The 14,554-nt window shown below is 35.3% G+C and overlaps 1 protein-coding gene across 1 annotated transcript in view; it reads left to right on the top strand.

The window, feature by feature from the left end:
- Positions 1-14,554, top strand: part of LOC116469888 (fucose-1-phosphate guanylyltransferase) — a 341,977-nt gene that overhangs the window by 168,972 nt on the left and 158,451 nt on the right. The window contains exons 16-19 of the mRNA XM_032155579.2: positions 867-959; positions 1,051-1,108; positions 1,235-1,429; positions 2,135-2,239. Coding sequence (XP_032011470.1) covers positions 867-959; positions 1,051-1,108; positions 1,235-1,429; positions 2,135-2,239 — 451 coding nt within the window. The remainder of the gene's footprint in view (positions 1-866; positions 960-1,050; positions 1,109-1,234; positions 1,430-2,134; positions 2,240-14,554) is intronic.

Below are 14,554 nucleotides of genomic sequence, written 5' to 3'. Positions count from 1 at the left end.
CTATTTCACAAGCACAACAAATATTATTGACAGACCATTCTTTTTGTAATTAACCTTATCCTTTATCTCCTTTCAATACATGAAGATATAATAACAGTGAAAATTTCACATGACTATTAAAGAAAAATCAAAATCTCACTGGACTGTTCAGATGTTTCTGTTTTTTATAAAAATGAATTATAAATATTAATATTTCTTTAAGGAGAATTGGGACTAGAAAACATGTGTGAAAAAAGATATATTATTTTTCAAAATATCCCCAATAAGTAATACTTTGGGACCTTTTTTGAATGTTTGCTTCACACAGAAATGAATAACGCTGGATCAGGAAAGTAAAAACTTTGATTCAAATGTAAATATATATTTAACTATTTGGAATTTAAATTCCAAATAGTTTCCTTAGAATGTAGAATGAGTGTTTCCTTAGAGTGATTCGTATGCTTATTTCCTGTCATTTAATTGGCATCCCTTTGAGGTTAGTTTATGGATATTTTGCTAAGCCTATTGGAATAGACTGAAGAGAGTTACCAGATCAGAACCTTGATCATAATGTGATATGGACTGGACTCCAGGGTTGCCATGTCATGCAGGCAAGCTGGTTGGTGACCAGATCAGGAATAGACCCTTAGCCCTGGTAACAAGGAGTGAGTAACAAGACATAGAACTAACATGATTTTAATGCAGGGGGCCAGGGATCATTTGGGTTAAGGTTTTAGCATCTTCAAGTAGTCAATTACAGTTGGAACATTAAAAATTAAATGTTATTAGGAAATTATGTTTTTAGTTCAATATATATATGCATGTGTATACACATCCACGTGTGTGCTTTTTACCTTAAAAAATAAAATGACAATTTCTGTTTGCAGAGAAGGCAGATATTCTCCTCCTAAGAGCTGGATTGCCTTCACATTTCCATCTTCAGCTCTCAGAAATTGAGTTCCATGAGATTATTGGCTCAGGTAACCTAAAAAAATAAATAAATAAAGGTCTGGTTTAGTTGGATGAACTCAAGTTAATATGTGTTTATTTATTTATTTTAAACAATTGTAGGTTCTTTTGGGAAAGTATATAAAGGACGATGCAGAAATAAAATAGTGGCTATAAAACGGTAAGCAAGCAAATGAAAAAATTTAGCATCCAGGTGGAATTGTGACCTTTGAGAAGCATATGCATGGCAAGCCCCTTGTTTAGATCCATCTGTTTACTGAAGATTTTCTGTTGCTGCCATTTCCAGTTATCGAGCCAATACCTACTGCTCCAAGTCAGATGTGGATATGTTTTGCCGAGAGGTGTCCATTCTCTGCCAGCTCAATCATCCCTGTGTAATTCAGTTTGTGGGCGCTTGCTTGAATGATCCCAGCCAGTTTGCCATTGTCACTCAATACATATCAGGGGGTTCTCTGTTCTCCCTCCTTCATGAGCAGAAGAGGTATGGGACTTTTGTTCTAATTTATCCTTGGACATTCCATTGAAACTACTCTTGCAATACTTCAGAGGGTTTCCCATTGGATGAGCCTTCACCTTTTGAAATCTGAGTGCTGCTAGCAAGTGTGTCATTTTTAATATCGCTAATAATTTAGCCTAATAACTGTGTTTCAATGAATAGAAATACTTTGTGCTTTCTTAGCTGAAATTCAGTTGAAGATAACAAATTTAAGGAATTTAAATTGGAAACTGGAGCTTAAAATAATTAGGCTAAATTTGAAGTACTGATAAAGAAGATATATGTAAGCTCAGAATAAAATAAAGTTTTAAAAAAGTGATCTTGCACATATCCAATGTGAATTCACTTTCTGAGTTTATGCATATAGTAATTAGAATGTAGTTTCATATAGTGATTAAAATAGATTTCATTTTACAATATTACAAAGAAATTAAGTATAGTATTATAAATAAATTATAAAACCAAGTATAATATCTTAAACAAGAGATGCTGTGTATCTTAATTGATTCATAATTAAGCATTTTCTGATGTAGGAAAGCTATTTCTTCAGATTTGTTGAATTTCTAGCTTAACCTTCAAGAAACAAAAAATGGTTAAGATTATATAAAGTAACAACTCTCACACATCATTTGCTTTTTTGGTATTCGTTTTGACCATTTCATCTCTGTTAAATCTATTTTTAAATTCCAGGATTCTTGATTTGCAGTCTAAATTAATTATTGCAGTAGATGTTGCCAAAGGCATGGAGTACCTTCACAACCTGACACAGCCAATTATACATCGTGACTTGAACAGGTATTTTTTTCCTAAATAATGAACTCAGAAGGGTATAACTAACTGGGAGTTTAAGACAGAGTTCAGTGAAGATACATTTTAGACTTATTGCAGATCAGGGTACTCTGTGGGTAAGAGGACAGGCTACCATAAGCTTAGGCAATAGAAAGTTTTGTCATTGTCTTTTAAGGAGTAGAAAGCTGTATAACTGCTTCTCAGGGATCTTTTAAATCTATGACGAATGTTCACAAATACAGTAATATCTGTAAGATGCACCAGCTAACTAGTTTCCAGGTCAGTAAGGTCAGATCAAGCAGTGAGCTAAATGGCTATTAAAAAATGATATGTCTCCTATAAAGTGAAGTGTTAGAGTAGCTCCTGATATAAAATTATCTGAAATGTACTTTGTGCTATCATAAATTCAGCTTAACCACAACAGCTTATTTACTTAGTTATCAGGTAAAGAGGATTTCATGTGAAACAAATATGAAATCAGAGTGTTCCAGTGGTGGAACCCCAAGTGATCTCAAAACTTTTCATAAATGGTGAAAACTTTCCCTGAGTAAAGTCTTATAGGAAAGGCCAATATACAAAATGGAGCAGTGTTGGGTGAAGGTAAAGTGGGGAGGAGAAAACTCTATTTACTTCCCATTTCCCACTGCTAAGGAGAGAGATTCCTGTGCCACCTCTGTGGAAGCCCAAAGGTGCTGTAGAGAATAGTTAGACAAACACTGATTTAGTTTATGAAGCAAGTCAGATTATTCCACATCAATCATTTTCATTTTATGATAATCAATAAGATTCAAATAGATTGTGTATATAGCCCTTTATAAAAGCTTTATAGTTCTGAAGCTACTAAATATTAATTACTCTAGTCAGTCATTTGGTCAACAACTATGTTTGAACATCTATGCTTAAAGACTATTTTCAGCACAGTAGAGCTTACAAAGTGGGACGTTCATAGACTATGTTCAAGGAGTTTTCACATTCTATGTAGACGTGAAAAATATTTACCTAAATGTATTTGAGGTATAAAATAATAAGTTATATAGAAGGTTTAGTACAAAAATTTCAGGAACAAGAATATTAATTGCTTCTGAGGATTCTAATGACAACTCCATGGAAGGGATGACATATGAGCTTGGTCCTGAAAGATGGGTAGAGTTTGGAAGAGCATCCTATAGGCTTAGGGAAGACATTAATGAAATGCATAGAGATTAGAAAGTTAAAGGTATATATAGGAACTATAGTTTCATTTTAGTATACAAAGTGTATAAATGTATGTAATATGTATCATGTATGAAGTGGACAATTGGAAAAAAGTATAGAAAAATAGAACAAGAGCACAGACACCAGTGAATGCTATTACTAAGGTATTTCAGATTTTTTTTTCTGTAAAGAGACCATAAAGACGTTTGAGCTGAAAATCGCAAGTTTGGAGCTATATTATTGAAAGATGAATCCAGCATCTGGTAAAATATCAACTTGAAGGGAAAGTCGAGAAACTAGTGAGGCAGTTGTTGCAGTAATCTAGATAAGAAGTAATGAAAAGCAGAATTTCACTGGTGGCAGTGGAAATGAAAGGAAGAGACATGTCAACTTTAAATAACAAAATACAGAGTTTATTCAAGCTCAAAGCTTGAGGATCATTACCCATGAGCATGGATTCAAGTTGTCCTGAATACATACTCCAATTAGCAGTGGTTACAAGTTAGTTTTTAAGACAAAAAAAAGCAGTTTTTAAGTTGTTTACAAAGAATTTACATTAAAATAATATAAGCTATTGATTGGCTATACCTTGTTCTTTAATAAAAAATTATAGGAGCATAAAGATAATGGGTAACACAGCTAGTCAGGAACAAAATGCCTTTACACTATTGCCCCAGGGAAATGGAGATTGCAGACATGACTAAAGTCCCATGCTCATGTCTGTCTAGGCCTGACAAATTTTGTGTTGCTCATACAGCTCAGACTGCCCTCAGCTATTTTTCTCTTCTCAGATAGATATGAAAGATAGGAGAGAAAAATCAGATACATGAGTGGTAAAATCTTAAATATTGAAAGTAAACATATATAAGTCTCAATCTATTTATAATTATTTACTAGTTTTCACATAAAAGTCATTTCTTAATTTTTAGCTATTAGTTCTTTACCTTTCTTAATTTCAGACCAAGCATTTACGTTAACAAACATTTAACTATTTCAGAAACAGATTTAGATGATAAATTAGCATAATATAAACTGATGATTTTAAGAGTATTATCTTTCCATCCCAAACATTTTTGCACAAGGTATTAAAACAAATGAGTAATCATTGCAGTAAGTCATCATTGCAAGTTTTCTCTAGCTGTAACTCTTCATTTGTGGGGCCATTATATATTCTGTTGCCCTGAGTTATGTGCAAGTTGTTACCACCAGTTGTCAGGCAGGACCAAAAATATAAATGTTGATTAAAATAAAAACAGAACATTTACTATATAGCTGATATAAGTGTATAGCTACAATTTTTGCTGCCTCTAATCTAACCTAAAGGCTAATTGCATCAAAAAGTTTTTGAATTTTATGAAACACCATTCATTTTTTAGGTGCCTTCATTATGATAGAGTCCCAAACTATTGTACCAATTATTTGTAGACTGTTTTCTATCAATCTTTAATCTGGTAGCAGCAGCAAAACATTGTTTTTCAGATGCATGCATATGTAGCATTGTACATGGTTCAAAAGAGCCTGGGTCCTTTCCCTCAGGGAGCTTGCTGCACTACTTGGCATATAAGACATATGCCCAGAAAGCAACTAGAGTTCCACTTTATATAGAAAATAATTAAGGGTCAAAATGATGAAAGAGCAACTTTCAGAGGATTTCAAGTAAGTCAAAGATGAAAGTTGAGTAGAATGCTTCTTAGCCTATGTGGAGCTAAATGTAGAGTTTGAAGAACAGGCATTAATCTTTTCTCAGGCTTCTCACAGCATACTAACCTCTGCTTTAGCATGGTACCTAGAAAGTCTCACTCAAAGAAGTAGAGAGAAAGATGCACATCAGAGATTGGGAAACTCATACACTTATTTGCATTTGTATTGACATGGTCTGTTTATGTTTTTATATTCCCCATTAGCCTGGGCAAGTCAGGGTTTCAGGGTCAGACACTGCTCTCTTCATCTCACATTTTCTGAACTAAGCATTATGTCTTACACAGAGAACATGTCTAAATAATATTTTTTAACTGAACCAAATTCTTGTGGCATTTCTATCCGTGTCATTTTATGAAGCAATGACCTAATTGGTATAAGTATGACTACTTGTGTATAGCATCCAACTTGCCCAATAACTTTTATAATTTTAAAGGGAAAAGGATGTTTGAGCCCACAGGATGGGGCACTTTTATGTTGGAGTTTGTGGTTGTTGCAATTATTTGAGTGAAAAAAAAAGAACTCTACTTTTCCCATGGCAAGGAAAGCCAGCTGAGAGTTTTTACCATCCAGTTCTGAAAGTTAATTTTGATCTTCAGTAAATGTCCCTTGGTTTCTGCAGGGGATTGGTTCCAGGACCTCTCAAGGATACCAAAGTCTGAGAATGCTCAAGTCCCTGGTATTAATTGCTGTAGCATTTGCATATTTCCTATGCACATCCTCTCCTGTACTTTAAATCATTGCAAGATTACCTATAATATCTAGTACAATGTAAATGCTATGTAAATAGTTTTTGCACTATATTGTCCAGGGAATAATGACAAAGGAAAAAGAGTCTATACATCTTCAGTACAGACACAATCTTTAAAAAAAAATTTTAATCCATGGTTAGTTGAATCCACAGAAGTGAAACCTATGGATTTAGAGGGCCAACTATATATAGTAAGGAAAAGTTCAAGGAAGGAGCAAGAAAGTAGTTGTTTTCAATGGAAATGATGATAATGATAATACCTACCGTTTACTTATTGCAATATGAAAGGAGCTTTGCTAAGCCTTTGTCATGCTTTCATTTAACCACACAACTCTATAGGATAGTTATTATTATTTCCATTGTACAGATAAGGAAACTGACTAAAGAGACTAAGTCTGTAGTATTCTGTATCTTCTACTGTAACAACAACAACAGCAAAACCAGGTGAGAAGAGAGAGATAGAAGGAGCATATTGATGATACTGAATGGGCATCAGCAATATTTATCAACCTTACCGTCTGTACTTTAATATTTTAGAAAGTCAATTCCTGTGACCCAAACAATTTCTCATATCATCTTCTTATGGTTCTGTGTTCCTGCTTTATTTCTTCTTTCACACTCCATGTTCTGCTGGTGTGGAACAGATGTTGCATAGAAGGCATGCAGATAGGTTTTGTTTGGCCCATAGTGTTTAAATATTTTGAAAATGTTCATAATTCAAGCAGGAATGCACTTCTCTAATTTTCTGTAGACCTCACCACCTACCAACTTATATTTGGCCTAATTTATACATTCATTTTGTGGCATTGGAGCTTGCTAGTCATTATTTATAGCTTAAAGGATTTAAAGCTTTTTACTTAATACTAGAAGCTGTGTGTTTTTCTTGGAAAAGTATATTTTTCAAATTGTTCGACATTGAAGCAGAAACATCACTGCAAACATACATGGATCAAATACATGATATTCTCCTTCTATAAAGATATAGTATTATAAATGGATGTTAACACTGTAAGGAATTAAATAGTGATAACCTCCATCACAAAGTGCACATGGCATTCACATGAAATATGTATATGAAATCATTTTATAAACCATGCAGCACCATACAAAATGCATTTTTTATTACTCTTAATCCCTCATTTGTTCCCTTTAATATTGGGGATGGAAAAACACTCCACAATTAACACCACCTTTGCAAAAACTACAACTGAGAAAATTAAGACTGAAAGATCTGACTTGACTCCACTTTGCTTCTAACCTGCAAGCTGTTCTTGTTCATTCCTGGACATAGGCCAAAATAACTTTGGGAGGAACTTGAAACTAAGATACCAATAGCCCTTTCACAAAACAAACCTCTTTCCTGCCTGGGGACTAGACTACCTTCATAGGACCAACAAATTAGCCACAAGATTAGAAATAATGGTTTAGGAATCACATAGCTGGAGGCTGAAAGATTCGAAACCTCCCCAGATTGCTTCTGGGGATAAATCACTATTCCAAAACCTAAGATCAGTGCTTGAGATATTTTGCAGACGCTGTACAGGATGGCTCAGCTGCTACCACCCAGACTGATAAACTGGGTCATCTGGTCTCCTGGCCCCAGGAGACTGACTCAGCATCAAGACGACAACTTTGACACCCTATGATTTCATCTCCAACCCAACCAATCAGCAGTCCCCACTTTCAGACCGCTACCCACCAAGTTTTCCTTAAAACCCCATCCTCAAGTTTTTGAGGAGACTGATTTGAGTAATAATAACACTCTTCTCTCCTGTACAGCTGGCTGTGCATGAATTAAACTTTTGTCTATTGCAATTCCCCTGTCTTGATAAATCAAATTTATCTAGGCACCGGGCAAGGAGAACCCACTGAAGGGTTACAACAATATTCTCATACATACAGAGGTTTTTTTATATGATATAACTAATTAGTTTGGGGTCTAGATCTGAGAAGGACTCACCGTTTTTGACTGTCAGCTTATTCTAGTGGGTATAAAGGAAAATAATGAGTGATAATTTTAAAATAGCCAGGTAATTTAAAATGACAGGTAATTTAAAAAGACAGAGCTGTTATGAGCTAAAAGAATCTTAATTTTGAAGATGACATTTAACTAAAATAGTGAAGATTTTAGGAAGTGCTAAAGAAAAATATTGATAGAAAATTATAATAGTTGCTTTTAATTTGATATATGCATTTGCCTCTCAGTTGAATGCAAAATATAAAATTCCTGCATGTAAGAAAACACCATTAAGTAAAATAAACAAATTGTTAATTTTCTAATTTGTGTTCCTCAAATTCCATGTATTATAGAGTCCCTCTCCCAGCTATTTCTTGAACTTGTGACTTTTCTAATAAGTGCTTATACAGAAAGAATTCTGCATCCATTGGCAAATATCATCTTCAGGAGACTTCTGAAGACTCTTATGCAGACCAATTAACTGATTATATTACCATACTTATAAAAGTCCTGCAACAGAACCCATTAAAACTCTTATGAAATCCTTGACAACCCTGTATCTGTGATTCTCTAGTATAAAACCAGTCATCACAAGTAGCATTTTAAATTTTATCAATTATTTTTAGTCATTTGCACTTGAAAAATGTCAATTAATGAAATAATATCAAATACTTATTGAATGCATGATACGATCTAGGGTCTATGCTATGCCATAGGGATACAGGTGAGAATGACAGATCATAACACTTTTTCCAGCAGAGCATAGAGCCTAAGGAAGCATTTACAAACTTTCCTGAAGAATCATTTGGGGGCCTTCATTAAAAAAAAAAAAAAAAAAAAAAGAAGATTCAAAGACACTGAAGGGACTGATTCAGAATGTCTTACGTTGGGCCTGAGAATCTACACTTTTAAACAAGACCACCAATTAATTCTTATGATCTAGGAGAGGAAGGATTGTTCTAGTGCAGTGGTTCTCAATTTGGCTGCACAGTATCTAAGAGAACTTTAAGAAAATCCTGATGCTGATTACATCAGAATCTCCAGGCTTGGGGCCTACGTATCATATTTGGAGAGAGAGCACTTCAGGCTATTCCAATATCTAGGCAAGGTTGAGAATCACATTTTAGTCTGATGTCAATTATTCCTCTTAATCATTTGCCATATAACTTCATTCTTCTCTGCTGCCAGAGTAAGGTGGGAATATTAGGGAATCAAGTCACAACGTAACTCCAAATGTTTTCAAAATAATCACCCTAAAGTCAGTCTAATCATTCATTCATACATTTGTGTATTGACTTACTCAGTAATGAATGTCAAAGACAGAGATCCACACACCCATGGTACCTGTGGCACAGAATAGGTCCCAAGATTTGGCAGTTTCCATGGGAGTTTTACCATACAAGCCTCCTCCAGAGAAAATAACTTCTAATTTATGAATGACACTGGAAAGTTCCCTAGAGTGTAGAATATTCACAAGTAGCCAAAACAGATACAAAAGTTTCAATACCAGACAGTTATATTGCACATTGTTTATGTAAGTACTATATACCCATATAATACAGAATTATATGTAATAAATAGATACACATATAAAGAGAAGGATTCATATATATGTGTATATGTTCTATATTATTCTAGGGTTTATAGCCTTGAATACCCATATGAACTGCAGTGTGCACTGCAGTTGTCTGATATTAAAACTTTTATTTCTGTTTTGGCTATCTGTGTAGATTCTACACTCCTGGGAACTTTCTGATATCACCCATGAATTCTAAGTGATTTGCTCCTGAGGAGCCTAGCACAGATAACCCAACTCCCATGGAAACTGCTAGATCTGTGGACCTATTCTGTGCCATGGGTACCATGGGTTTGTGTATCTCTGTATTTTTAATTCACTATTATATCAATGCACATATAAGTATACACATTTATATATAAATGCCCATATAAACAGACACATTTCCATATGTTTTTGTAATGCTTCCAGCCTTTTAAAACTAGAAGAAAGAAGTCAGCTCTACAGAGGGTGAGTTCAGGGATGATTTTCAAATCTCCTCAGCATGAGAAATAATCACTATCATTTGGAGTACATAGAAGAAAAGTGAATTCATAATATACAATGGATGCCTTAGGGATTAGGGCTACCTGTAGTTCCGAAATGTTTATGTCCAAAATTGTAATCTGATTGCAGATTTTCAAGTTAAAATTTTTCTTAAAAAAAGTAATCAACTGCAATCAGATTCAATTTTATTACTGCTTTGAGTAAGGAAAAAACTAAGCTATATAATTTATTAATATTTACAATGTGAAATTCAGATTAGTTAGGGTAGTTTATCTGCTGTAACGATAGCATCCATAAGGTATAATGGTTCCAATACAATTGAAATTTGCATCTTGATTGTGTGGATGAACAAGTTGTTGAGGCAGTCCCTATCCATGATGTTACTCAGGACCCATCTTCAACGTGTGACTTCTAGGGGGTCATCCAAATTCAAGTAAGCATTAATGAGACAAGAATATATAAGATGTGCATGACATGTTGTATGGGCCAGGCATTAGCATGGCACACATATTGTTGTTGTTGTCAGTTTAATTTAATTTTATTTTATATATACAATTTCATCACCTCAGCTAATCCCCAAGGGCATTTACACAATTCATAATGACCAATGTGACTTGACAGTGACGCTGAGGGTTTGGCATTGGGTGATACGGTCAGCTCTGTCTTGGTGGCACCATATGAGGTCCTGGGAAATGTAGTCTAGCTGTGTGCCTAGAAGAAGAGGAAATGAGTTTTAGTGGTCAGCCAGAAGTCTGTGCTACACTGACCCTATGTACACTGGTGATAACAGGTAATAGGTGTTTGAGTAATGGTTAGAATTAAGAAGGCTGATCTGGATTTGCATGAATCAGTTATACAAATATAATGTTAGTTGCATACTAAATATTTTTAGTTTATTAATGTATTTTCACAATTTATGAACTAATAGCAGTAATTGGGAAATGAATGTAAACTACTTAATAAAGCATACTATATGTGAATTCATTTTGAAATAACTCTTCTCATTCACTTTTGTTAATTTAAAAACATGAGAATAGCTTCGGGAGTGTGGCGACATATGTCTATGAATCAAAATGTGGCCCAAGAAGAAAAACCTATGACTATGTCCCTGAATCGAAATATGGCTCAAGAGGAAAAACACATAACTATATAAATATAGTAGTATGAAATAGGCTATATACATTTTAAAACATTGTCATAATCTCATGCACTATATATCAGTAAACACACATACACACGCGCACACACACACACACACACACACACTTTTTTTTCTTCAGCAGTAAACATTAAAATAAAAAGACTATGGCCACTGTATTTAGAGAACCTTGTACCACATCCAACAGAAGGGGCTCCTTAACCATTTAGTTCTACAAATTGGTCTAATCCTATTTACGAGCTGCACTCAGTTGTTGGTGTCCAGTCATAATTTCTATCCCCATTTCTGACATGCTCAGTTTCCATCTGAAGTCAGTCTGTCGGTCTGTCCTCAGCTTCCTGAATCTCCAGAAGAAACAGTGAGTTCTCTCTGACTCAAGTTTCTACCCATTATTTCCACAGAGATTCACTATCCAACTCTTCCTGGTTTTTCTCTGAGGGTAGATTCATCCCTGCCTCCTCAACTAACGCTCATAGTTTCCAGAGGGCCAACTGTGTCCCAAACATTCTCATGACATTTCACTTTGGTTAAGATTCTCCCTCCCATACTTCACTACTAGAATGTCCTTTAGTCCTGAGTTGTCCTCTTTTTGCCCCCCTACAGAAATAGCTAAAGTTTCCTCCCAGGGCCAGTTAAAATGTTGTTCTTCTGTCATCTGCCTTCATTAGAACATCTCATTTAATTTTGGCTGCATTCATTAATTCTAAAATAGTGCTCTTACTTAAACCCCATTAAGTAAATTCCCTTAGACACATACTCCCTTTAAATGAAAACAGGTATATTTAAGTCAGAAAAAGTCATTCGTTTTCCCCACACTATCATTGCTTGCATAAACCTGGACAAATTTACCGTCTCTTACAGTAGCTCCCATCAGAACCTTTGCCTCATTCAGCCCAGACAGACAAATTCTCCACTCACATCTTCTGTATGCCATTTGAAATGCTACACAAGACGATGTGTGTGTGCAAATAAATGTATCCGTATAACAGCACAGAAAGGTACTAATTTGACCAAAACTAGAAATCCTGCGATACCAACATTTACTTTTTATTTGCTATAAAAATAGTGCTACTCCACACTGGAACCTGGCATCAGGATTTCTTATTCCAGTGCGTTCTTGTGGTTGAAGCGGTTCACTCTGCAGCTTCTTTCCTTAATACAACACTCACACCCTGCGAATGCCCAAAGATAGCGTGGCAACTGTACCTTCCCTATAACAATGTCACCTTCCCTCACCCACAGACTGAGCGTGGAGGGAGAAGCGACGCCCCTCCTGATCCTCTAAAACCTTTCAAATGCTTTCCTGTAACTGGTGGTGAACTCACTGGCCTGCAATTTTCTGGTGTTACTGGTTTCTTACATTGCCATTTTCTATTCTTTGGGGATATGGCCTGTATAAAGTTGGCTTTTGAAAATGTCAACAAAAGCTTTTCTCTGTTCGGCTTCGTTTCTTCTCTGCTGTCATTTCTTGGGAGGCACCGTGAATGCCCTCTTGGCACCTTGTCGATTTCCTAAGCAGCTAACCTTTCAATAATGATATTAATGCTGCCGTGTGGTAATCTGTGCGTTTCTCACTTCATCGTTTTCAACCCTTGCTTGCTGAGATTCATTTGTGTTGTTGTGTTCTTAAGATTCTGGAGTTTAATTGAGTGCAACCTGACTAGGGACCCAGAGCCAAAATTTCTAGCTAATAAATGAGAAACAATCTTAGTAAGTGGAAATTTCTTTCTAATTGATTGAATTTCCAATAGCTAGCTATACTTTGAATTTGGCCTAGAAAAAGAGATACAGATAATTATAAACCTTTTTAAAGTCTCATTTAATATTTTCTATTTCAAAATCCTCCCTATTTGGAAGAAAGTTTCTAAACAATGTTAGTCTTCTCTGGCTGGGACTATGGTGTGGATGCCTCTGGGGATGTGTGTTGATGTGGGCTGTCGTCCTATTGGAAGACCACAGAAGAACTAATTGAGGGCATGGGCTCTGAAGCCAGACTAAGCATGTTCACATCCCAGCTCTGCCATATTTCACTTGTGTCCTTGGTCAATTTATTTAACATATCAGTTTTCTAATTTCTAAGATGGTTATATTTAAATGCCTACCTTATTGGATCTAAATGAGAAAATACATTAGCATTATTAGCATTATTTTTCTTCTTTATTCTTCTGAAAGAATCTTTTCACTATTAAATTTTCTTGCATGCCCTAGTTGCTTTCCTGAATTAAATGTTTCTAATGATCTAGCTCTCCTTTTTGATTGTATTACACAAACTTTGTTTGTAATATCTCAGATGGATAATTTCTTCTTGCCCTAAAGATCTGGGAAATAATTGGATTGTTTTACTGTAGATCTCTTTCTATAGAGAAAGTCAAGGGGATTCAAATAACAGATTACTGCCTTCATTAAGACCTCTCACTCCTTCTTGGTTCGAACTTGAATCAGGGATTCAGTCTGTTACTCCCATTAGACAGATGCAGATCTGGAATAGAATTTGATTAAAAATGTAGCTGAGGGTTAACAAGGTTATTTGATTATCCAAGATCCTTCTCAGTGATTCTTCTTCCTAGGGCTCCTTCACAAAACTTAAAGGTGCAATTTAGACACCATCCATTTAGACATTCAACCATCATTTATTTGGAAACATAATGGCAGAGAAGGGGAAGTATCATCAGAGGCACATTCTGGAGACTAAAAATTCCAAGTAGGAGAGGCTGTATTTTTGCAGAGGATGTGTATAGCACCTATGTGGTTAGGCAGCTTTTCTTCTCCATACTCAAGTAGCACTCAGCAACTCAACTCAGCAATTGTCCTTCCGACTATAAACAACCAGGGAGGATGTTTTCAAAATTAGCATTGAGAAGGTTCTCCCTTATCCTTCCTTCAATAGTGAAAGAAAAGGAAGAATTCATCCTATCACACCTTCTTGATTCCCAAGAGACAATGCCCAATCATTTTTGTTATTTCTATTCATGTTCTTACTGTGTTGCTGTTATGTCACTTGACGTTTTTCTGCTTCAGATTTCTAATTTACAAAATGGAAATAATGATGTCCATGTCTACCTTTTCAGAGAAATACCCTTGTGATTAATAAGGGTACCAGGACAACAGTCAATGGAGGACTTTAGAGAAGGATTCTACAAGAGATATTTGTATACAATTTATATTAATTACATAAAGCAGGGTTACCAGAAAGTCTTGGGCTAAGATTCATTTTGTGTCCAGCTGCTGCATCAGTACTATTTGCAGAATGGTCTAGATTATCTTTGTCTAACTGAAGGTGAAACATTTTGTGGTTACCAAATGATGTGGGAAACAGCATAGTCCCTTTCTGAAAGATGCAGTGTTTCTTTGGCCAGCATGGAGGAAAGAGCATGCAAGCTTCACAGAATGATTAGAACTCTTTAATCCTGGATAGATGGTCTTTGTATCAATTATGTTTCAAGCCTTGTATGGAAGAACTGTATTCTCAGTCACTAAACCCTCATTTAATGGTTTTAGCA

The sequence above is a fragment of the Hylobates moloch genome, unplaced genomic scaffold (assembly GCF_009828535.3).
Source record: "Hylobates moloch isolate HMO894 unplaced genomic scaffold, HMol_V3 SCAFFOLD_5, whole genome shotgun sequence".
In the NCBI taxonomy this organism is placed as follows: Eukaryota; Metazoa; Chordata; class Mammalia; order Primates; family Hylobatidae; genus Hylobates; species Hylobates moloch.
The sequence above is the reverse complement of the archived record's forward strand: the minus strand, read 5'-3'. Positions and strand labels throughout refer to the sequence as shown.